Source organism: Terrapene carolina, unplaced genomic scaffold (genome assembly GCF_002925995.2).
Source record: "Terrapene carolina triunguis isolate 2854851 unplaced genomic scaffold, T_m_triunguis-2.0 Scaffold580, whole genome shotgun sequence".
In the NCBI taxonomy this organism is placed as follows: Eukaryota; Metazoa; Chordata; order Testudines; family Emydidae; genus Terrapene; species Terrapene triunguis.
Window position 1 is genome coordinate 4,265,633 of NW_020664931.1, and position 26,166 is coordinate 4,291,798.

Sequence of the window (26,166 nt, forward strand, 5' to 3'; positions counted from 1 at the left end):
TACTAAAAGTAAGCTTAGATGAAAGTAAAGGTCTTCAGATTCAAATTGAAGTACAAGATACAATCTGCAAGCACAGTAGTGGATTTTCCAACAACTGAGCAATATATTCCCATGTATCTCATATTGAATCAAGCCCCAAATGTCTACACACACACACACACACAGCTCTAATTTGAACTATCAGATGAAACCATATACTTTACAGCACCAGGCATTGCAATCTTCCTTTTTTCTTTTTGTACTGGTGTTACACAGAAAAAAATTACAGATTAAAGATGAAATATTTTGGCCGGTTCTGGAGAAATGTTTATTTTAAACTTCAGTCTCGGTTTCATTTAAACGTAAGTGCAAAATGAAAGAAAGTTTTAAAATGAATGTATTGAGCGAGCACCGGTATTTTAGAGAAGGCCAATCCTGGCATTAGAAATAATATAATATTTTATCCAGAACAGAGAACTATATCAGAGCCAAAAATCTCTGAGAGAACTGGAGAGAATTAGAGGGGTCAGGGACTTGAATTCCCCTCTCAAGAAAAGAACAACAGTCTAGGGCCAAATTTTCCCCTCATACAAATGCCCACTGGCTTACATGAGAATTGCATGCAAGTGTCCACAGGATTTCAAAAATTCAAACTTTTATGGTCTAAAGAAAAACATTTTCATGTGCATTTAGATGTCAGAAATCCACTTCACACCAAAATGTGTGTCCTACCAATTTTAGAGCAAAAACTTTTAAAGAAATGGTTAAAAATTTAAAAAGAAAATCTGATTGGGGGACTACTTTTGTATCTGTCCACCTTCAAGGCCAGGCTCCATTAATGCCATATGTGCAACTGTGCAGCTCTCAGCGGCAGAACAAATAGACACAATTAATACATTTTAAATACCTCTAAATTAACCAAAATACTTTTCAACACACAAAAATGTCACAGCTTTAAAGGCTGATGTCTCAGGATCTTCCAAGACTAGTCCCACTGGGAAACTTGGGATCTCCCCTTTCCAGTGATATGAAGATGCCATTTCTTACCCTGAAGGAACATGAGATACAGACATAAAACCTTTTTGTGCTATAGGACTAATTATTGCCCCAGCTTGGGCCACAGGGTAATTTGGGGAAATACATTTCACATTTGAAAGAAAAGAAGGAAACATTTCTCTGGCAGGTTGATTATTTTTTAAAAATGACATCACTTTGAAGCTGCTCAGAGATTTGGAATGGTTGAAATAGTTCTGTGGGAGATGGATTAGTGGGCAGAGTGCAGGGAAGGCTAAATGCAGTTAATCATATGGCTTCACAATTTATCCCATGGGTATTACCATCACAGATCTAATACAGTGAATATACATGGAATGGCCAATATATCTATATAGTTAGATATATACCCCTCAAAAATATTGTAGAGTAAAACATGGACTCATTTCAGATAATTTTAATAAAAAGATTAAAAGATAGATACTTTAAATATTTTAAAAACTATGGGTCTAATAGCTAATACGCTAAATTTAAAATACAGAAGCCAGACTAACACTGCTGTTAGTAGAGAAGCAGGGAAGAAGAGTGGGGTTTCTAATTTTGTTTTTTCTTTGTTTGGTTGGCTTTGTTTGGTTCGTTTTTCAGGCAGTGGCAGCAATTCAGATTTTATTTTCTTTATACTATTTAAATGAAGCGTTTTATTTCGCAGCAGCAGCAGAGTGATGCTAATACCAAACTGGTTATGATTTGGAAAGTTCCCCCCTCCCCATTCCACTGAATTTTCTTGAAAAGGTAATTTCATCTTTCCTAAGGGAAATAAATGTGTGAGGCAGTTTCTTAGGAAACACATCAAAAGTACAGTATTACAATGGTAGACGAAAGGGGATTAGTGCCACCATATTTTTTGGTGTGAACCTGTCTGAGGGTGGAGGATTTATTTTTAATTGACAGTTAAAATGAACACTGAAAATAGTCCAGTAGAAATACTTAGGAAACCAATCTTAATTATTTTCACTGAACCTAAGTATGATATGGTATTTGAACCTATTCCGATTCAAATGTATTGCTCACTACAACACGTTATGAAGAATTATTCCCATAATTAGTCTAGAATCTTGCCATGTAAGTTACAGGGCTATTAAAGGGAGGGGGCTCGCTCAGTGGTTTGAGCATTGGCCTGCTAAACCCAAGATTGTGAGTTTACTCCTTGAGGGGGCCATTTCAGGATCTAGGGCAAAAATCTGTCTGGGGATTGGTCCTGCTTTGAGCAGGGGGTTGGACTAGATGACCTCCTGAGATATTAATAATGTATGGTGATATACCTAGCTCATAGAGCTGGAAGGGACCCAAAAAGGTCATTGAGTCCAGCCCCCTGCCTTCACTAGCAGGACCAAGTACTAATTTTGCCCCAGATCCCTAAGTGGCCCCCTCAAGGATTGAACTCACAATCCTGGGTTTAAGCAGACCAATGCTCAAACCACTGAGCTATCCCTCCCCCAACCCTGATACTCTATGATTCTAAAGTCATACACACACTCACACAAAATTCTATGTTTCTTGGCATTTTTTAATAGATTTGCCTTGCAGAATTTTGAACCATTATATTCTAACATTTACCTTTGCAAACCTTTTCTGTTTGTGTCTATCTATACTTTAATCTAAAGACCACAGGCTCTCCCATGTTGAAGCATCTCCAGTTTGCATTTTCTCCCCGCAAGCCGCCCCCCTTTCGAAATTTCTGATGTGATAATCTTGGTATGGTGTATAGTTTAAAAACAGGCAATGATTTAAACCTTCATATTCACTTTTTAATTTTGTTTAGGAAGTCTTTGAATTGTCCTTTTATGATATATACGGTTCAGCACTCTGGGCTGAACAAATGTCCCACACCCCTGCCATTTTCACTTCAATGGTACACCAGGAATTTCTCTTCCAAAAATACAAATGTTACAGATGTGGTGGGTGAAGAGGAGACCAAGAAAAGTTGGGCCATCATTTGAGGACTGCTACTGTTTCCTCACCTGCCATTGCACAAGAATTTAAAAGTGACAGCTTAAAAAGCAGCTAGTATGTTAAATATTCACAGCAATAGAGCCTCAAAGGAAGCCCACTTTAAACAACATTATCAATGGTCCTGGCACAGATTGATTAGCATGGATCAGACACATCAAGAAGATGAAAACAATGCTTTTCATAACACATCTGGCACTTTTTTCTTCCTTTTGTTGTTGTTGTTTTCAAACAGGCATGTATAAACAAGGACTTGTGAAAAGAAAAGCAATTCTATTATTAGGCATATGTTCCCAGGAGTGTCAAGGAAAGGGTGTGGTGGATAAATCATGGTACGGTTGTTTCTGCCACTCACTGGCATGTTTTTGGATGCTATAGCAGACTAGTCAAGTGGGTTCCATATGCACACTCTGAGGAGAAGAGGACTTTGGAATGCCATGAGCCATGCAAGTCCGTACAGTTCAGTAACATTAGGTTACTAATGACGTGCAGAAAATGTTCAAACGTAACCTCCCAAAAAATAAAATAAACAAGATGAAGGCTTAAATTATCTCAACTTTGAACCATCTACTCTTCAGATTTCCCTTTTTGTCACAAGAAGCATATCTCTTGGTATATTCTTTTTGCTTCAAGATGTAAACAGCTGGGAAACTTCCAAGAGTTCCAGCCGAAACACTTCACGGTCTAGGAAGTTTAACTCTGGACTGTTGTAGTTACTACAAAATAACACTGTGCTGCCAAATTTCTCCTCATCATTTACTCAATGTTCTATGAGCTTTTTTGGCAATATAATGTCAGGAAGACTCCTCAGAGGGCCCCACTGCTAGATGCAGAGTTTTCTCCTCAAACCCAGTGGAAACAAGCAGACAATGTCCAAAAGGAAATAGAAGTCATATTCCTGGCACCCTCTTCAAAGGGGTTACAGTCTTTTAAAAAGCGCAAGAAATTAGTTTGCAACATGTTAGAGAAATCTGACTGAACATTTATAAACACGAACAAAGTGATATACTCCTCAGGACTCATTCCACTATGTCCAGCTACTAAATCTGCATTCCGTACTGCAGGCCAACCTTTCACTATTGCAAAAGGGAACATCATGTCACATACAGGTGTTTTTGTTTTTTTGGCAGCAATGGGACACTGATGGCTTGGAGTGTGCTTGAAATGTCTCCGAACTTCATCTCTGAAGCCTCAAACACATGAGCGGTCATGTAGCACAGGCTTTGGGGGATTGGGGAGTTACCAGAGGCCAGAAAATACACAAATCCATTAGTACTCATCATAATTATTGAGATCTGTAAAATAGGCATTAGAATAGGTCTTTGCAGTAAGATGTGGATTGAAGTATTTGTTTCTCTCCTCCAAGATCAGGTTGTTTTTGTTAAATGCCTAGAAAAAGAATAGCAAAATGTATCATTTTAATAAGATAATTTTAGTGGGCAAACCTCCAGGGTCACTGATTCAAACAACGGTGCAACCAGAGTGCCCCTGAAATACATATGTTTACTACAAAACTCTGCATTTGTATGCACATATGTGTTACAATGAAGTCCTTAACTACATGATTCCATACAATATTGTTCCAATACAACAGTATAACCTTATAGGTTTTTTTTCTCCAATCTAAGATATTCACATGTAGGTTTTTATACTATATATTCTTCTTTCTTATAGTATTTTCATTGTCAAAATGGTTCTGTACATCTTTGTTGACTTAGACTTTTTATATAATTTCCCTCTAGATTACGCATTCCTTGATTTTGAGTGTAAAATTTTGAAGAGCATCTAAGTGATTTAGGAATATAAATTCCATTTTCAAAAGAGATTTAGGCATTTCAGAGTCAGATTTTCAAAGGTATTTAGGCACTTAAGCATGCAGATAGGTGCCTAGTGGATTTTCAAAAATACTTAAATAGAATACTCCATTGATTGCAAAGCATAATCTCTCTTTCCTAATTTCCTAGATTTTTTATTTAAGAAACAAATGGGGAAAGAAAAAAAGAAAAAGATTCACTATCCAGGACTTCACAAACGCTTCAGAAAATTTTGCTAAAGCACATAAATTCAATCATCTGAATGTATTTGGCTAGATAGTATACAAATGCCCAATCTTGCATACCCAATCTTGCATACTTTAGGAATTTTGCAATAGGAAGCTGTTCTAAAAGGTTATAAGTAGACTTGTCATGATTAGATTTGTTATAGGTAGATACTGGTAAATGTCAATTTCATCATACACATAGAGACAAACAATATTTCCACTGATGATAATCAAAATTTCAGACAGGCAAAGTAAGAAAAATGTTGCTAAAAAATTTATTAGACTTTAATTTAAGGATATTTACTTTATGTATTTTAACATGTGATGTTGAGAATTTATGTTTTAACAGTTTTAAAGCTTTAACTTTTAGAATCTTGAAGTCTAATGTCATTGTCTGTCCCTCTCCCATTCCCAGATCTCCCCCCATAATTTCCCAAAACTGTGAACATTTAAATTGCTAATAACAAAAAATACTTAAAACTCACAATTTTGCACATCTGTGAAAATTTAAATAGATAAAAATCTAAAAAATGCTTAAAAATAAACATTGACATTATCTATTGAAACTATATCAAATAAAAATTGAATTCTGCAAAGCCTAGATATAAGAGGTGAAACATGACAGAGGAACTTACAATCTATGGCAATGTAGTGTAGATATGCCAGATTCTCAGCTGGTATAAATTTATGCAGCTTGATTCACACTGTGCTATTCAGATCAACACCAGTTGAAGATCTGACCCATCACAGATTTGGTTCAAAGATTATAAGGCAGAAGGGACCACTGTGATCATTTAGTCTGACCTCTTGCATAACACAGGCCACAGAACTTCCCTGAATTAATTCCTGTTCGAACTACAGCATATCTTATCGAAAGACATCGAATCTTCATTTAAAAATTGCCAATGATGGAGAATCCACCACAAGCCTTGGGTAAATTGTTCCAAAGATTAATTACCTTCACTGTTAAAATTATGCAACTTATTTCCATCTGAATTTGTCTAGCTCCAACTTCAAGCCATTGGATCTTATTAAAGCTTTGTCTATTGAACTGAAAAGTCCATTATCAATTTTTTCTTCCCCATGTAGGTACTTATAGACTGTGATCAAGTCACTCCTTAACCTTCTGTTTGTGGCTCTTCTCTTAAACTTTCAAATTTATCCACACCCTATCTGAACTGTGGACATCAGAGGTAATATAGCCTCCCTACTCCAACTCTATATTCTCTATTTATATATCCAATGATCATATTAGCCCTTTTGGCCACAGTGTCGCACTGGGAGCTCATGTTCAGGTGATTACCCAGCATGAATGTCATGTCCTTTTTAGAGTCATTGCTTCCCAGGATTCAGTCCCCCATTCTGTAAGTAAGAGCTACACTCTTTGTCTTAAGATGTATAACTTCACATTTGGCCTTATTAAAGCATATATTTGTTTGCTTGAGCCTAACTTACAAAGCAATCCGGATCACTTTGTATCTCTGTCCTCTTCATTATTTACATTTCCCTTAATCTTTGTCATCTGCAAACTTTGTCTGTGATAATTTTATGTTTTCTTGAAAGTCACTGAGAAAAAATTATGTTCACCAGCTAAATCACACACATAGCATGGGAAGGAGGACAGAAGCTTTTGCTGCCTGCTATTTGAACTAAAGGAAAGTCTCCATTAGGTATCACTATGATTTTTGAGGTCCAAATCTACTTTTTAAACCAGATACTGGAGGACGATACTTTCAAAGAAAACACTTGAGCAATAGTCTGATTTCTTTGAACAAAGGCCAGTGGTGCGCAAATTGTACATCCCAGCCAATACATGATAATATCTTCAGTGTAATGTAGGCTGGTGTGATAAGAAATCTATAATTATTACACTACAAATATGAATCTAATTTAGTTATTCAAACATCTAATACTTGTATATTTAATATTTGTATGATCTTGAGTCCACCTTTCACTGTAAAAATGTATCATTAGAATTCCTTTGGCACACTGTAATTACTGTATACAGTTATACATAGCTACACATTACAGACAACTCTATCCATTGCTTACCTTGATGGCTTCTACAGAATCATATTTGTCCAGTTTGTTGATGTGGTTAGTGATACTGGTATTAAGAGGAGCTGGCGACACTGGATGGATAACAGTTGCATCATGGGATTGCTGCTGATAGCGTTGGCAGTAAGTGTAAACAAGCAGTGTAAGGAGGCAGCCAAGTATAGAACTGCTCAAGCCCACTGCAATCATGTGGAACATGTTAAACTCTGAAGAACAGATAGCAAAAGACAGCATTACCTTTAAGGCAGTCACAATAAGAGTTTTGAAACATTTGAAAAACACAAACAGGTGCTTTGATCCAGAAGGGAATAAAGTATCTCATGGAGTTATGCATTTCTTGGAAATGTCAATCGCCAAGATTTTTACTTGTAACTGAAAATACATTGCATATTCCTAGAGATCACTATCAGCATCTTATATCAGCACATCTGTAGTACAGTAATATTGATTATGGCTGGGTTTTCAAAAGGAGTTAGGTGCCCAACTACGATTGAAATTAATTGCATTTCTTTCAGTGTTTTGAAAATCTCTGCCTAAATTCAGTTCTGTAAATTGTACTGCAAAGTATCCAACATCACTATTTCCATTTTCATGTAGTATTTTAAAAAGATATCTACACTAATTCATTTTGATTGAATCAAATAATCTCCTTGAACGTTGTTCTTCTAATTATTTCTGTTATACTCAGTGACTAGTAGGGACAATTTAGAACACAAGAACTAAGGTGAAATCCAAGTAAGTTTAATCAAAACCAATAAAAGACACCTGAATCCTGCTCTCCCTAAAAGGCTCTGGAAGTCTCCTTTACCTGGTGCTTTCTTCCAGGGGCAATGGCTTGGTGCTTTTCGAACACCCCATTCACCTCCTGGTGGGCCCCCTCACTCTTCCTATATCTTCAAAGGGTGGCCAAGTTGCTCACTTCCCCATCCTGCATAATTATTTTTGTAAGTGAGAGTGGGAGTGGGAGTATTAGCACTGTAGGGAGAACAGGGGAACAAGAATTTCCCAATGTCCAATACATGCTGGAGCATCTCAGCCTGAGGGTTCAAGAGAAGTGTAATGTACAGCAGTATAAGCAGGAATCTTTCCACTTGCTCCACCTAGACAATATTGTGGGATCTGTAGAGTAGGTGGCCCCCCTAAAGAAGTAAAATTGGGAAGCAAGCCCACTGGCTGCCTTTTGAAAATCTGGAAAGGAGCCAGATGCTCATTCCCTGATACCATTGAGGGGTGAGAGATAGCAGGCAACACACAGACACAGACAGACAGACACACACACCCACCAGAAGTTGGCACCAGCTATTAATGAATTAGAGGTAAGTGAATTACATTGCCTTGCACCACTTTTTCAAAGGTAGAGCTGTGTTTGTTTGGTGTGGTGAATGAAGGAATAACAAAAAATAGTTCAAATTTTTATCCTGATTACCCAGCTTAGTTTTATACAAACTGGCATTTGATTGGCTAAAAGTGCCCAAATGAGGGAATACAGGCCTAGATCCTCAAAAGTATTTAGGTGCCTAAGTCTCATTGATTATAATTAAGGCTAAGATTTTGTCATGGGTATTTTTAGTAAAACTCATGGACAGGTCACAGGCAATAAATAAAAATGCACAGACGCCTGTGACCTGTCCCTGACTTTTACTAAAAATATCCCTGACAAATAGGGGAGGGAGGAGGATCTAGCACCCACAGCTGCTGGGGCTCTAGGGTTCCCCCCACCGCCCTTGGTGGCTCAGCAGCTGCAGGGTTCCCATGCCCCCCATAGTGGCTTGGCAGCTGCAAGGGGGGCCTCCGCCACCTGTGGTGGCTCGGCAGCTGCGAGGGGGCCCCAAACCATGTCCAGGGGCTGGGAGCTCCAGGGAACCGCCACCCTCTGTGATGGTTGGGAGGACTGGGGGCCCCTGGCTGCCTGGTGGCTGGGAGCTGCAGCGGGGCTGCCAACTGCCAGCTCCAGCCCCGCTGCCCCGGGGCTGAAGTGGAAAATGTCACGGAGGACTCTGGAAGTCACGGATTCCGTGACTTCTGTACATAATTGTAGCCTTAATTATAATGGGAGGTACGTGCCTCAAAATCTGGGCCATAGTGTCTCTACTGAAAATTGAGTAGTAGCACTGGAATATAGAAAGAGATGTTCATAGGGGTCCTATTTTCAGCAGGCACATAAATCAGTACTTATATGCCTCAAATAGGTTTTAGGTGCCTAAATGTGGGTTTAGGTGGCTAACTTGGGTACTATTATATGTAAGTGGCCCATTAATCACTTTCCATCTTTTGGCAAAAGTTTTCCCCAGACACAGAGCTTGGTAAAAAAGTGAGGAAGCCAGAAAACAATCAATTCAGAGTGAATCTCAGAGTAGAACACATTGTGCACACTGATGACTTCACTTTTCCCCACTGAACTCACTCCCCTTTCCTTTAATGAAAAGTTGCTTCCACTGTACATAAGAATGCTAGAACCAGCCAGAGTGTTGACTGTGGCTAAATACTTAATAGGTGCAATTGTTAAAAACTAAAATAAAGTATTCTTTTATTTTTACATTTTTCAACAATAATTTCTCTTCCTGCTCAGGACCTGTTTTGCTAACATTGTGGTTGTTTTGTAGGGGATTTTTTATTTTGTTTGTTTTGTTTTTGGCAGCTTGCCTGATAATGAGCTAGAGATACAGTCTGAGACATTAAATGGGTGACTAAGATGACTCATAGTTGTTCATTTGACTCCCAAGTGGGGATGGTGAAATTATTATCCTGGATTGGTGCAGTGACTTTCCAGATTTTTGATCTGCAAGTAACTTGCTTATAACAGGGCTTTCTCCTGCAGAGAGAAGGGTGATTGCCTTTAGGGGAGGAGGGAAGGTGAGAGTAAGAACTTCAGGTAACATGCTGTTGACTCAAAAGGTAGCCAGTGGCAGTCAGATATCACTGCTCTACAGCCAAAATGCTTCTGAAATAAATGTAGTCAAACTGTACTAATTCTGGGTCACTGAGAACGAAAATGATGCTTAAAATTGTTGCTTGGTTCTAGTTTTCAATATATGCTATTGGGTCAGTATATACGACCCTTGACTTGGGAATGGCAGAGGATAAGTGAGTTATAAAGGGAAGGGATCTCAATTTAAACCAGAAATGACTAAAATACATCTTTGACTGGATCTATGAATAAATCTATGACTGGGTTTGGACAGTACTTGCTTTTTAGGCAAAACAATGAATGATGCAATCTGAAGTTGGTATTGCGTCATACATGATATGAATTGCATCATGTTATTCCTAGAAGTCATGGATGATGCAATCATAACGAAGCTTACATCACTCTGCTGAACAAATTGCCCTATATCAGCTCTAGAAATCATACAGTGTCGTGCTCTCTTATTTGTCAGTGTTTGATTTTGCAAAGGGACACATTTCTGTTTAGCCAAAGTGAGCAGAGATGCCTCGTACTTGTGTGAACAGTGCAGATAACTTCTGCTATGTTTGTGGTGAAGTGACTTTTGCATCACAAAAGTGCAGTATAACCACTATGGTTAAGAAAGCCTATCACCTTTCTTTTGGCTGCCAAATTGGAGATCAGGACAAGAGGTGGGCCCCACACATATGCTGCAACACTTGTGCAACAAATCTTCGACAGTGGTTGAACAGGAAAAGGAAATCTATGCCTTTTGTAGTGCCAATGATTTGGAGAGAGCCAACAGATCATACCAGCAATTGTTACTTCTGCATGGTGCCTCCAGTTGGGAAAGTTGTGTCAAAGAAGAAAAAGTGGACTGTGCATTATCCAAACATTCCATCAGCTATACGCCCAGTACCCCACGGAGAAGGACTGCCAGTTCCTGATGCACCAGAATCATTCTCACTTGAGTCAGACGAGGAAGAGGAAGAGGATGAAACTTCTGGTCCTGAACCATCAATGTCACAGGACCCACATTTTCTCCCATCCTCCTCCTCTGAACCACACCTCATAACACAAGGTGAACTGAATGACCTTGTCAGGGATTTGGAACTACCCAAGAGTAAGGCAGAGCTGTTGGGCTCCAGACTACAGCAGTGAAATCTCCTGGCAGGTGATGTTAGGGTTTCCATGTTCCGTGACCGTCAAAAGGATCTTGTCCCATTCTTCTTCATGGAAGGTGATCTTGTAGTCTGCAACAACATCGATGGTGTGATGGCAGCCCTCAACATCGTTCACGATCCAGATGAGTGGAGACTGTTCATTGATTCATCGAAGACGAGTCTTAAAGCTGTTTTACTGCATAATGGCAATGTTTTGCCATCAATTCCAGTTGGTCATGCAATCCATAGGAAGGAAACCTATGACAACATGAAACAACTTTTGAGGTGCATAAACTATGACCAACATCAGTGGCAGCTTTGTGGCGATTTGAAGGTTGTTGCTCTCTTGCTTGGTCTGCAGACTGGATACACAAAGTACTGCTGTTTTCTCTGCGAATGGGATAGTCGTGCAAGAGATTCCCACTACATCAAGAAAGATTGGCCACTCCAACAGTCATTGGAGCCTGGGAGGAAAAGTGTTCAGCATCCACCACTTGTTGAATCAAGGAAGATTTTGTTACCACCCTTACACATCAAGCTGGGTCTGATGAGGAACTTTGTCAAGGCCATTGACAAAACACAAGCAGCTTTCAAGTACCTCCGTGGAAAATTTCCAAGCTTAAGTGAAGCTAAGATAAAGGAAGGTGTCTTTGTTGGTCCTCAGATTCGTGAACTTCTTCGAGATGATGCATTTGACCATGCACTGTGTGGCAAGGAAAAGACAGCATGGAAAGCCTTCCAGTTAGTGGCAATAAATTTTCTCGGAAACAACAAGGCAGACAACTACAGGTTGTTGGTGGAAAACCTCCTCAAGGCATACAAAAGCCTTGGTTGCAACATGTCACTAAAGATACATTTTTTGCACTCTCATCTAGATTATTTTCCACCGAACTGCGGAGCAGTGAGCGACGAGCACGGCGAGCGATTTCACCAGGACATTGCAACGATGGAGAAATGCTATTAGGGCAAATGGAGCCCATCAATGCTTGCAGACTATTGCTGGACAGTGACAAGAGATGCTCCATTTAATGAATACAAGAGACAAGCCAAGAAGCGCTGAGTAGACACTGAATAGGACTACACTATGTACATAATAGTTTTTTGCCTTTTGTTTCATAATAAATTTTATTTATATAACCCTTTTGCTGATTTTTAAAGTGTTACATAAACAGGACAGGTGAAATATTATCATGTAAAGCAACCATAAACACATGAAAAGACCTAGGTTTACAATTTATGATTAAAATTCTACTATCTACACAATATATACATAGACATAAAATGTAAAAACTTAAATATCTTAGAAATAGTAGCCAATCAGTTGTTTTAATTGTCATATTTGAATTCAGCACATCAAAATACATAATAAATAGCACATTTTATCTCTGAAGCAGACGACTTCTCAAAAATTGTAGACCAGTGAATGAGGAAGCTTCTGGTAACTACAGTCTGTTTTTCTCAGAAAATGTAAGTAATGAGAATATGGCATTTAGAAGGTAGAGTAAATGAGAAGGGAGCAAGAGGTGAAACAAATGGAGAAAAATAGGAATCAATTATACTGTTTAAAAAAAAACAGGTAAAGATTCTGCTACAGAGAAATGAAAAACTTACCACCACATAGTTTTTCTTCTATGCTGCTAGATCTTGCTACTGATATTTCTAGAAAAAAAATAATGTAATTACAATGTGTAGATAAAACATAGCAGAGACATACTAAGCTGATGAATAGGTTAGAGCTGTGAGAAAAGATTACCTCCCCTCCCCCGGTTGAAACTAGCCAAACCCCCCAAACGAATCTTCACTCTTAGTTCCATGAAAAATAACATTAAACATTACTCATTTTTGTCTCAAAATTCTCAAGAGTTAAACAAATAGCAGATACTGTAGGGGGGCAAGCCACTTCTCCCCCACAAAATGGTGAGTTTCTGAATGGGGAAAATGGAAAAAAGTTCACAGGCTAGCTCAGGGGTGCAATAATGTTATTTTAGCATGAAGACCCAAGTCTACTGGTGAAAATATCGAAGTTTCATCTCAGATCAGTGTGACCTATGTGACCTTCATTGCCCACTGACAAAAGGGTTTGCTGTCATGTAACAGCAACTGCAATCAAGCCTGACAAACTCACTATACCTAACACATTGCTGTCATGGTATTTATCTATAAAGAATGTCATGTAAGGTATCAAATGAAAAATTATATCATACTGGTCATCATAATCACTGTGTGATGTAACAATTAAAAAGTTGTAGATATGTACTAAAAATATGCTCAAACCATGAAACCAGGCAGGGTTTGGTAAGCAAGTTTGTCCCAGACAAAGGAATGTTGATTTGCCTGTCTGCCTATGTCTCAAATGTAAATGGATCAGGGTAGGCCAAAGACAATGGGAATCAAAATTGCATCTGAAGTCAATCGGAAAATCAAATTATCAAGAGGACAATCCCTTCCAAAGGCATCATCCATGAAGCATCCTGGCTGTCAGATGAAGGGCCTGCAGGCTGTGATTGAGGAGGAAGATGTGGTCCTGAGAGATCACATCTCCCTCCAGCTGGAGTAGCAGTCTGACCGACAGTGCTAGTACCAGCCGAGAACCAGTGTTGTTGGGACCATGCTGGGGCGATAAGTATAAGCCATGAATTTTGTTAACATTTGAGGAGCTATTGACAGGCCAAAGGGTGGCACTGAAAATGGAAGTGGGATCCATTTACCATGAACTTGAGGAAATTTTGATGATTCTGATGAATTGCTATGTGAAAATATGCATCCTTTAAGTCAAGGGCAGCATATCTGTGCCCCAGGTCCAATGAAGGAATAATGGAGGCCAGAGTGACCATCCAGAAGTTTGTTTTAAGAACTATATGAGCTCTCTTAGATCTAAAATAGGCTTGAGACCCCCTTTTGCTTTCCGGCTTAGGAAGTAGCAGGAAACAGGGAAATTTCCTCTATATTCCCCACAAGTAGGAGGGATTGCATCTCCTGCAGTAGAGTGACCTCAGGAGAGTGGTCCCTGATGACAGACAGGGAAGGGCGGTGGGAGTGGGAACAGAAACAAACTGAAAGGTGTATTCCACTTCCACTGTGCTTAAGACCCAACGATCCATGGTGATGTAGGACCAAGCATTTAGGAAATGGGATAGATGACAGGCAAATATAGGGGTGGGAAAAGATGGCACTGTTGGGACTGGTAGTATGACCTCCACCAATGTGTCAAAATGCTTGTTTGGAGGACCCATCTTGTCTAGATGAACTGGCAGTTGCAGAGGAGGAGAGAGGTACCCAGCACTTCTTGTAACCTCTGCCCTTCTTTCTGGATAGGTCCTGGGTACAAAGCATGAAAACTGGATACAGGGAGGACTGCTGTGGGCAAAACAGCTTTATTTTTGCCATCAGTGTATAAATACCCAGCGACTTAAAGGTCGCTCTTGAATCCTTGGGACTATGCAGTCTCTCATCAACTTTCTCAGAAAAGAGTGAAGGATCCTCAAATGGGAGGTATTGAAAGGTCTGTTGAACCTCTGGGGGAAACCAGACAACTGCAGCCATGAACACTGCTGTATAGTAATGGCCAAAGCCATGGCTGAGCTGCAGAGTCAGACGCATCTAAGCTGGCCACTAATTTGCCTTCTTCTACCACTGTGGAGAATTCTTGTCTTTAAAATATTATCCCACAGGCTAACATTGTAATGACCCAGTTATGTCTTTTGGTTTGCAATTCTGAATTGGAGACCTCAGGTAGAACAAAGCTTCCTACCAAAGTGGTCTAGCTTTTTGGCCTCTTTTCCCTTTGGCATTGAAACCTTCTTATCTAGTGTGTTAAGCTCAGTTTGCAATTTTCGTTTATTTACTAAATTAATCTGCTTTGATCTGTTGGCTATCTCTTATAATCACTTAAAATCTACCTCTTGTACTTAATAAATTTGTTTTTGTTTTTAACCCAGTTTGTGTAATTCATAAATGGGGGGGGAAGGGAGGGCGGGCAAAAAGCTGTGTATATCTCTCTCCACAGTGAGGGAGAGGGCGAATTTCAATTAGCTTTCGCTGTACAGTTCTCGATGCAATGCAAGACAATACAATTTTGGGTTTACTCTCCAGAGGGGGAGTGCACTTGAGTGCTGGGCAATTCCTTAGTTGAAAGCCTTTCCATGCAATAGTGATTTCAGTGTCTGTGTCTTTCTGCAGATGGGTGTGCCCCTATCTGTGTGTGTGCTAGAGGAGGCTTGAGGGCCTGGCTTAGCAGGACAGGGTGAGAGAGCCCAGCCTGGTGGAACAGGTGGTCTCAGTGGTACCCCAGTACATCAGGTGGCACCCTGTCACAGTCCACAAGTCTAGCTGGATATCCAGTGCTTCCTCTGGCTGGATATCCAGAGCTACGTCCATCCTCCTTAATAAGTATTGATGGGGTTTGTAATCATCAGGTGGGGGAGAAGTGGTCTCCGATACAACTGTCTCATCTGGTGATGAGAAAGAGGAATCCAAAGTGTGATGAGTTAGAGCTTCCTCTAATTCCTCTATGGGCAGATCTGCTGAGGGGACTTCCTCTTGCTTGGTACCAGACCCAGTACTAGGAGAGGACACTTGCTGTTTCTAATGTGGCTGCTCCTCATGCCTGTCCAAAGCAGTAGAATGAGGGGGATGGGGAGACCTGGAGGCCAGCTGGAAACCCCAAGGGTTCCAGAATGGCCATGGATATGGGCTTGGGACCCAATTATGTCTGGGCCTTTAGTCTTTGTGAGGCTCCAGTAGGTACCAGGTTTGGCAGGTACCCAAAGATGCATGCTGTATGCAACTAGGTAGTCACAAAAACCAACCTCAGAATCTGACGATGAATCTGCTTCCTCTGGCCAAGGGGGAGTTAAATCTGTTGGCACTGGACTGGCGCCTGCCTGGCATGGTATAAGGGGAGCTGCGCGCTCGACCCACCCTCAGTTCCTTCTTGCCAGACAACTCTGGCAGCGGGGAAGGAGGGCGGGATGTGGAATAGACAGGAGCAACACATCTTGAAGAACACCAGTTACGGAAAAGGTAACTGTCTTTTCTTCTTCGAGTGATTGCTCATGTGTATTCCACAGTAGGTGATTCCAAGCTGCATCTGCTGGAGGTGGGTAGGAATTCACAAGTTCTCGGGATGGAGTACTGCCCTGCCGAACCTGGCGTCATCCCTGGTTTGGGAGACTATCACATAGTGCGAGGTGAACATGTGAACCGAAGACCACGTGGCGGCCCTACAAATGTCCTGAATAGGGACGTGGCCCACAAAGGCAGCTGACGAGGCCTGTGCCCGCGTCAAGTGTGCTCTAACAATAGGCAGTGGGGGAACACCCACCAGCTCATAACAAGAGCGAATGCACGAAGTGATCCAGTTGGACAGCCGCTGAGTGGAAATTGGCTGGCCTCTCGCGCGCTCAGCTGAGGCGACAAACAGCTGCGAGGACTTTCTGAACAGCTTGGTTCGCTCGAGGTAGAAAGCCAGAGGCCGCCTCACATCGAGTGTGTAAAGGCAGCGCTCCTCATTAGTCGTGTGAGGTTTGGGGCAAAAGACTGGCAGAAAAATGTCCTGACCCATGTGGTAGGCGGAGAACACCTTTGGGAGGAACGCAGGGTGTGGGCAGAGCTGGACCTTGTCCTTATGAAACACAGTATACGGCGGCTCGGAGGTCAGGGCCCTGAGCTCCGAGACCTGCCTGGCTGACGTGATAGCAACCAGGAAGGCCACCTTCCATGAGAGGTGAGACCAGGAACACGTGGCCAGCGGCTCAAATGGGGGCCCCGTAAGCCGGGCCAGCACCAGATTTAGGTCCCACTGCAGGACCAGGGGCTTAGAATATGGGTAAAGCCGGTCCAAACCCTTAAGGAACCGGCCAGTCACAGCATAGGAGAACACCGTGTGTCCTTGCACCGGGGGATGGAAAGCCGATATGGCTGCCAGATGCACCCTGACTGACGAGGGCGCCAGGCCCTGGGCCCTCAGGCAGAGGAGGTAATCGAGGATAAGCTGGATCGGGGTGGCCATTGGGGATACACCTTGGTCCGTTGCCCACCTAGCAAAACGAGACCATTTTGCCATGTAGGAGCGGCAAGTGGAGGGCCGCCTACTCTCAAGGAGGACGCGCTGAACCGGAACTGAGCATGTCCTCTCCTTGTCACCTAGCCACTGAGCAGCCACACCGAGAGGTGAAGAGCTGCTAGGTTGGGGTGGAGGAGACGGCCCCGGTCCTGAGAGAGCAGGTCTGGGCGGAGCAGCAACGGACACACTGGAGCCACAGCCAGGCCCAACAGCGTCCCGTACCAGTGCTGCCTGGGCCATGCCGGGGCAATGAGGAGGACCCTGGCCTTGTCCATCTTTTTTTTCTCTAGGACCCTGCTGATCAGCAGGAACAGGGGGAAGGCATATAGGAGTTGGCCAGACCAGGGCAGGATAAAGGCATCAGAGATAGCACCCCTCCCTAGGCCCCTCCTGGAGCAGAACTGGGGGAATCGTCGGTTCTGTCGGGCCGCGAATAGGTCCACCTGGGGAGTTCCCCACCTCCAGAAAAGCTGGAGGGCCACTTCTGGGTGTAGGGACCACTCGTGCTGAGAGGAAAAGTCCCTGCTCAAGCGATCCGCCCTCATGTTCTGGGCGCCCGGTAGGTGAAAGGCTTTTAGGTGGATGTCGTGGGTTATACAGAAGTCCCACAGACTGAGGGCTTCGTGGCAGGGGGCGGAGGATCGGGCCCCGCCTTGCCTGTTGATATAGAACATCAAGGCTATGTTGTCTGTGAGAACACCGACTACCTTGCCCTTCAAGTGCAAGCGGAAGGCCATACACGCCAGCCGCACCGCCCTGAGTTCCTTGACGTTTCTTGCGGAGACCACAGGCCTTGGGTCTGAAAATTCCCCACATGGGCTCCCCAGCCCAGGTCCAATGCATCGGACACCAGCTCCATGAACGGGGCCCTGTCCCTGAACAGGACCCCTCAGAGCATGTTGCTCGGTGTGGACCACCACCGTAGGGAGGCGGTCACCGAGTTCGGCACGGTGAGGACCTTGTCCAACCTGTCCCTGGCTTGGGAGAACTATGAGGCCAGCCCAAGCTGGAGGGGCCCCATCCTGAGTCTGGCGTGGTGGACCACATACGTGCACGCCGATATGTGACCTAGCAGTTGTAGGCAGGACCTGGCTGTCGTCACCGGGAACCTTACGATCGAGTCCATGAGCCCTTTCAGGGTCTCGAACCTGTCTGGGGGGAGAGAGGCCCTGGCCGACGTTGCATCCAGGAGCGCCACGATAAACTCTATGTGTTGGACCGGGACTAATGTGGACTCGGTGTTGTTTACCAACAGGCCCAGGGCGGTGCATGTGGACAGGAGGAGTGCCACATGATCCCTCACCTGCGACCGGGAGGTGCCCTAGACCAGTCAGTCGTCCAGATAGGGGAATATCTGGACCCCCCCGGCACCTGAAATAGGCAGCTACTACTGACATGCACTTTGTAAAGACCCTGGGGGCAGTGGACAGACCAAACGGAAGGACCGTGAATTGGTAGTGATTCTGTCCCACCACAAAACGGAGGAAGCGCCTGTGCCCCTCGAATAGGTGGATGTGGAAGTATGCGTCCTATAGATCGAGGGCCACGTACAATCCCTGGGATCCAGGGAGGGGATGATGGAGGCCAGGGAAACCATTTTACCAAGTACTGGTTCAGACCTCGCAGGTCCAGTATGGGTCTGAGCCCCCCTTTGGCCTTCGGGATAAGGAAATACCGGGAGTAATACCCCTTGCCCAGGAACTCCGTGTGCACCGCCTCTATTGATCCTAGTTCCAGGAGCCTCACGACCTCCTGCTCGAGCAGAGCCTCTTGCGATGGGTCCCCCCAAGAGGGACGGGGGTGGGGAGTGGTTGGGCGGGTAGGTGGTAAACTGGAGGGTGTAACCTCGGGAGATGGTGTTGAGGAGCCAACGGTCTGAGGTGAGCCGTGACCATTCCGGGAGGAACGCACACAACCGATTGGAGAAAGGGAGCGTTATTGGGCATGAATCCCTGCTGAAAACTGGCAGGGTACCCCCGAGCGTCCCGTCAAAACCGCCTTTTACCCGCCTGCTTGCCCTTAGAGGACCCAGACTGGGGGGCAGGCCGGTATTGTTTTTGCAGGCATTTCTTATAGTCCCATTGCTTCTTATGGGCAGCTTCGTATTTTGGGAGGGCAGCCTGGGCGGGAGCCTGCTGTGGCTTGAGGAGGGACATAGAGGCCCAGGGTCTGGAGGGTCGTGCAGGAGTCTTTCATGCCGTGCAGCCTTGTGTCCGTTTCCTCTGCAAACAGTGCCTTCCCGTTAAAAGGGAGATCCTGCATCGGCGACTGCGCTTCTCTGGATAGCCCAGAGAGCAGAAGCCAGGATGCCCATCTCATGGACATCGCTGAGGCCATGGACCGTGCGGCTGTGTCCGCTGCATCCGAAGCGGCCTGCAGGGACGCCCTTGCGGCAGCTGCCCCTTCCTCCACGAGCGCCTTAAACTCCTTTCTATTGTGCTCCTGGAGGGAGTCCTCGAACTTGGGGAGGGATCCCCATAGATTAATCTCGTAGCGACCCAGGAGAGCCTGATGATTTGCTACTCTCAACTGGAAGCTTGATGACGAATAAATTTTTCTCCCGAAAGCATCCAGCCTCCAAGAGTCTTTGTTCTTTGGGATTGGGGCTGGCTGCCCTTGTCACTCTCTGTGGTTGACCGACTTGACCACCAAGAAGTTGGGCACCATGTGGGTATACAAATACTCGTGCCCTTTAGTGGGTACAAAGTACTTGCGCTCCGCCTTCTTAGAGATGGGAGCCAACGAGGCTGGTATTTGCCACAGGGCATGTGAAATTTTCGCCACCCCTTCATGGAGCGGCAAGGCCCGCTGCCCGGTGCCGAAGAGGACAGAACATTGAACAGCGAGTCTGAGGGTGCCTCCATTTCCTCTGCCTGGAGATGGAGGCTCGCTGCCACCCTTTTTAGTAATTCTTGATGGGCCCGGTAGTCCTCCTGTGGGACAGAGGGGGGCGGGGCTGCAATGAGCTCCTCTGGACGGGGTGAGGAAGCTGGTGCAATGCTTTGGGTGTCGGCCGGCACCGGAGGATCCACCCCCTGGTCGGACTCTGGGCATGGCACCTAGGAAGTGGGTCCCGTCGACTCTTTCCTTGGCGGTCTAGAGATGGAGGCCGATGGTGCTTCTGACACCCCGGCCACCAAGAAAGCCCACACCGGGGGCTGTGCCGGAGGCCACGGTGACCACTGGTACCACTGGGCCGGCCATGACGCACGGTGCCACTACACTTGCTGAGGCACCGGCGGGGCCGGCTGATTAGGCTGGCCTGCCTGGCCTGTAGACTGGCGGCTGTGAGCGGAGGTCGGGTTGGCATACGACATGCTGCTGCCTCCGGACTGGGAGTGGCAGCGGTGCCGGGATCCATGTCGATGACAGGACCACGACCTCGAGGCGGGACTACAGCACCGAAGGTAGTGGTTGCTCCGTGAGCGGTCTAGACGGGCGGACTGGGACGGCGAGGAGCTGGCAATCGACGCTCGGAGCTACGGTGCCTTGGTGGAGACTTTGAGAGGGGACGGCGTCGATGGTCATGCCGCAGCCGACTGCGGTACCGCCTTCAAGACGAGGACCGTTGGCGACGTCTGCCACGGCCCTGTCTGTGCTCGCTCCGTGAAGACGAGCAGTGCCAGGAGTCCCGATCGGATGGCACCCATCCAGACAGTCTAGCCGACGTTGAGGGCAATCCACATGGACTGAGCCCTGAACGGTCACTGGGCGGTGAGCAGTGTCGGGAACGTTCCCTCAACCGAGACCGGTATCGGGCCAGTGGCAACTGCGGCGATCCCAGCGGCGGCTTGCCTCTGGAGCGTGGGGCCGACATCGACGGCGCTCCCGGCACCGGCATGGACATGACGTCCGTAGCCACCTGGAGGGCTTTGGGCGTAGATGGCATCTGGACATCCGGAAAGGCCTGCTCTGAAGAGGCCGGGCTACTCTGCTCTGCGTGAGTCGGAGGCCTAGGGCCCGATGGGGACGGACGACTACCCGACATGGGCCTAGTCTCTGTCCCAGACTTCCCTCGGTGCCGTTGCGAAGAGGTAGTCTTTCCGGTCCTCTTGATATGTCCCGTGGAAGGGGAGCAGGGCCGACTAGTCGAAGATTCATAGACTCATAGACTCATAGACTTTAAGGTCAGAAGGGACCAATATGGTCATCTAGTCTGACCCCCCGCATGATGCAGGCCACAAAAGCTGACCCCCCCACTTTCCCTTAACTCTGCTGTTGAAGTCTCCAGATCGTGATCTAAAGACTTCAAGTCGCAGAGAATTTTCCAGCTTGCGACCCCTGCCCTATGCTGCGGAGGAAGGCGAAAAACCTCCAGGGCCACTGCCAATCTACCCTGGAGGAAAATTCCTTCCCGACCCCAAATATGGCGATCAGCAGAACCCCGAGCATACAGGCAAGGTTCTCTAGCCAGACCCTCATTTTACCAGCGATGGCCGTTATTGCCTAATTGATTAGAATCCCGTAATCCCATCAAACCATTCCCTCCATAAACTTATCTAGCCTAATCTTGAAGCCAGAGAGGTCTTTCGCCCCCACCGTTTCCCTCGGAAGGCTGTTCCAAAATTTCACCCCTCTGACGGTTAGAAACCTTCGTCTAATTTCAAGCCTAAATTTCCCCACGGCCAGTTTATATCCATTCGTTCTTGTGTCCACATTAGCACTGAGCTGAAATAATTCCTCTCCCTCCCTGGTATTTATCCCTTTGATATATTTAAAGAGAGCAATCATATCCCCCCTCAGCCTTCTTTTGGTTAGGCTAAACAAATCAAGCTCCTCTAGTCTCCTTTCATAGGAAAGGTTTTCCATTCCTCGGATCATCCTAGTTGCCCTTCTCTGTACCCGTTCCAGTTTCAGTTCATCCCTTTTAAACATAGGAGACCAGAACTGCACACAGTACTCCAAGTGAGGTCTCACCAGTGCCTTGTATAACGGAAGCAGCACCTCCCTGTCCCTACTAGAAATACCTCGCCTTATGCATCCCAAGATCGCATTAGCTTTTTTCACAGCCACGTCGCATTGCCGACTCATAGTCATCCTGCGATCAACCAGGACTCCGAGGTCCTTCTCCTCCTCAGTCACTTCTAACCTATGCGTCCCTAGCTTATAACTGAAATTCTTATTAGTCATCCCTAAATGCATCACCTTACACTTCTCACTATTAAATCTCATCCTATTACTAATACTCCAATTTACAAGGTCATCCAAGTCTCCCTGCAGAATATCCCGATCCTTCTCCGAGTTGGCAATGCCTCCCAACTTTGTGTCATCCGCAAACTTTATCAGCCCACTCCTACATTCAGTTCCGAGGTCAGTAACGAATAGATTAAATAAAATCGGACCCAGAACCGAACCTTGAGGAACCCCACTGGTGACCTCCCTCCAATCTGACAGTTCCCCTTTCAGTACTACCCGCTGCAGTCTCCCCTTTAACCAGTTCCTTATCCACCTCTGGATTTTCCTATCGATCCCCATCTTATCCAATTTAACCAATAATTCCTCATGCGGAACCGTATCAAACGCTTTACTAAAATCGAGGTATATTAGATCCACCGCATTTCCTTTATCTAGAAGGTCTGTTACTTTCTCAGATATCAGAGGGTCTCCGCGTACCGATGCCGCGGTGCCGGGTACCGGATCAGAGCGGTGTGCTGGGGTCGGGGCCAGCACCGACTTCATCAGGATGGCCCGGAGTCTAATGTCCCTTTCTTTTTTGGTCCGGGGCTTGAACGACTTGCAGATCTTGCACCTTTCTCTGATATGGGTTTCTCCCAAGCAGTGCAGACAGTCTGTGTGCGGGTCACTCCTTAGCATAGAACGCCTACAGGAGCCGCACGACTTAAATCCCGGGGCACGGGGCATGCCCCGGCCCGGGTTCACTAACTAACTAAACTTTACTGAAAACTAAACTGACTACAGGTACTACTGAACGATCAGTTCTGAGGACAAGCTACAGCAAGGCTGGAGCTAAGCAGTTCCGACGCACCTTCACTGGCGGCAAGAAGGAACTGAGAGTGGGGGGAGCGCGCAGCTCTTATACCGTGCCAGGCAGGCGCCACTCCAGGGAACGTGGGGCGTGCTCCCCCACTACCGGTACTCCTAGGGGGGAAACTTCCGGCACCGGTGCACGTGGCGAGCACGCACATCTCCTGTGGAATACACATGAGCAATCACTTGAAGAAGAAGGTGCATATGCCAACCTGACGGAAAAATTTCCAACAACTGTGCATTGATGTGAACACACCTACAGTGGAATGGACATGTGCAAACTCTTGAAGAATTTCTATAAGAACAGAGACAAAATAGACACTTTTGTGTATTTAGAGAGCCAATTAAGCAGACCCCAGACCCCAATATTGTTTTGGTAGGTATTTAGGGTGATTTGAGGTGTGTGTGTGTGTTATATTAACAAGAAAAGATTGCTGGAGATGGAGAAAAGAATCATGGGCAACACTCCTAGAACTGGCTTTAAAACTGATTCTATGTCCAGTCCCATTTTATGCTGAAGTACATACTTTACTAGAAGATGTGGAACAGAGATCTTGGACTTTGCACATCTTACATGCCTCAGACCCTTTCTGCATTATCTTCATTCAGCTGTGAAATGAACCTTGGCACATTTCAAAGACGAAATTACCAGTCCAGACAAAATATTATTTTTGTTGGTTATGTGCTGACAGTGCAATTTGTCTGGATAAAGCACAGATAATCCCTGCCCCCAAGCAGTTTACAAACCAAAAGACAGGAAGATAAAAACATGCTGGGAAATACACAGGATGGCAATAGTTTAACGCTGATATGGATTAGCATTTGTGGGCATCACAGAAGCAACTTTTCAGGGGGGAGCTGAATGATAAGAGGGAGGGAACCTCACATACTAGAAGAGGGAGCTCAATCCAGGCACATGGGATGGTGTGGAAGAAGGTCTAAACTAAGGCATAAGAGGAGGGAAAAAAGGAATTGGGGGAGACTGGCATAACTAACTGAGGAAAGGGGAGAGGTGGTTTGAATAGAGAAGATATACTGGTGTTGGGGGTAGATCTTTGAAAGCAAGGACAGGAATCAAACTTGATTTGATGGGTGAGGGGGAGGGAATTGAAACATTCAAAAAGAGAGAATTATGTGGTCTAAGGCAGTGGTTCTCAACCAGGGGTCCGGGGCCCCCTGGGGAGCCACGGGCAGATTTCAGGGGGTCAGCCAAGCATGGTCGGCATTAGACTCATTAGGACCCTGGGCAGAAAGCCAAAGTCCCACCACAGAGGACTGCAAGGAATATTGCAGGGCCCCAAGCCCTACCACCTGGGGCTGAAGTTGAAGCCTCAGCAACTTAGCTTTGTGGGGCCCCGGGCAATTGCCCTGCTTTTGCCCCTTAACATCGGCCCTGGCTTTATATGCAGAAAAACAGTTGTGGTGGCACAGGTGGGCAGTACAGTTTTGATAGCATGTTGTAGGTGGGCCTCAGAAAGAAAAAGGTTGAGAACCCCTGGTTTAAGGAATGGGGAAAGAAGATGAGGTTAGCTGCTGCATTCTGGATGGACTGAAGGGGTGGGGGATGGGAATTGGGAAGGCCAGAGAGGAGGTGATTTCAATAATGTAATAAAATAGTTTATTATTAATCAAACATTCCTCTTTCCATTTTTTTAAAAAAAATTAGTGCTGTCCAAAATGCCATGTGCATTTTAAATTCTAGTAACTGGGATACTAATAGTATTTCAATCTTACTAAATCTTGTTTTAAAGCCACGAGGAAGATGAACAAATATGATGTGGGAGTTCCCAGAATCCTCCTTTTTTCACACTGATTTTTTTCATTTGTTTTGGATGAGAAATAAAAATGTTACTGGTTTCAAATTTATTCCTATTTACTGTGCAACAGTTATACAAACAAACATCATTTAAACTTATTGATCTCATCATACTTCTGTATTGCATACATTTTAAGTTACAGGAAAAAAGGTTGCTGTTCTGAACAAACATAATTACATTTCAAATTACAGAGGAAGCTGTCATTATTTTGTCTGTGAATAGACTGCTGGTTTTTTATGTGCATAGAGGAAAAGATTATTTTTAATACCAATACAGTGTTGCCGCCCATACTGTTTTGGGGATTTAAGAGACAGCAGTGATAAAAAACATAATACAGTTGTAAATCTGAGGAAATGTTGAAGAATGACACATAATATAATTGTCTTATCAAGGTATTTAGCAGTCATGTAGGAGTTAAAGACTTGAGGCACAGCTAAACCTATTTAATGTTGTAACCAGTTATTAACCTAATAGTAATGCATGGCATGAAATGATTTCCATACCAACTGCTGTAGTATATGGTTATCTGTTTTACACACGAGGGTTGTGCAAATTAGATGAATATCTCCAAAGTCCTGAAAAATCAAAAACTAAATCATATCTCTTAGGCAATGAATACAGACAGCAATGCAGACTAAGTGGAATGAAAAGAATATGTAGAATGTTGTTATATTGAATAGCCAAATCCCCAGCTGGTGCAAATCAGCACATCTCCATTAAAATCAATGGAACTATGCATATTTACAGCATCAGAAGATCTGGTCCTATGTGTCCAGATATAAGAACTGGGAAGCCTCCAGTCCCTGTGGGGTACAAGACTATTTGGTTAAAAAGCCTGGCAAAATTCTACTTGATCCTTTTCCTGAGGTGAGTTATTTTCTGACTAATAAAGTATCATTAATTTATCATCATCATCAATCATAACAGTAAAGGACAGGTGAGTAAATTTAATGACAATTTTTCAAGACTGGGTTAATGGGGTATTGTCATATTAAACCACATAATATCCACAGAGCTGTCAAAAACAAGAGGGCTGGGCAAGGAAGAGACTTGGGGAAATCTGATACCTGAGTGAAATGTCGCATTTTTATACAACATTCTCAATTGCGTAGTTATTAGCTGATGAGGAGTAAGGTGAATAGGTGAGTAGACACCTCACTCCTAATTCT

At 44.6% G+C, this 26,166-nt stretch overlaps 1 protein-coding gene across 1 annotated transcript in view; it reads right to left on the reverse strand.

Annotated features, from left to right (window-relative positions):
- Window positions 1–2,496: 2,496 nt before the first annotated feature.
- Window positions 2,497–26,166, reverse strand: part of SEMA5A (semaphorin 5A) — a 668,054-nt gene continuing 644,384 nt past the window's right edge. Inside the window, exons 19-21 of the mRNA XM_026659123.2 lie at window positions 12,740–12,787; window positions 7,076–7,287; window positions 2,497–4,371 (exon numbers count right to left, since the gene is read on the reverse strand). Of these exons, the coding sequence (XP_026514908.1) occupies window positions 4,252–4,371; window positions 7,076–7,287; window positions 12,740–12,787 (380 nt within the window). The 3' untranslated portion in view covers window positions 2,497–4,251. The remainder of the gene's footprint in view (window positions 4,372–7,075; window positions 7,288–12,739; window positions 12,788–26,166) is intronic.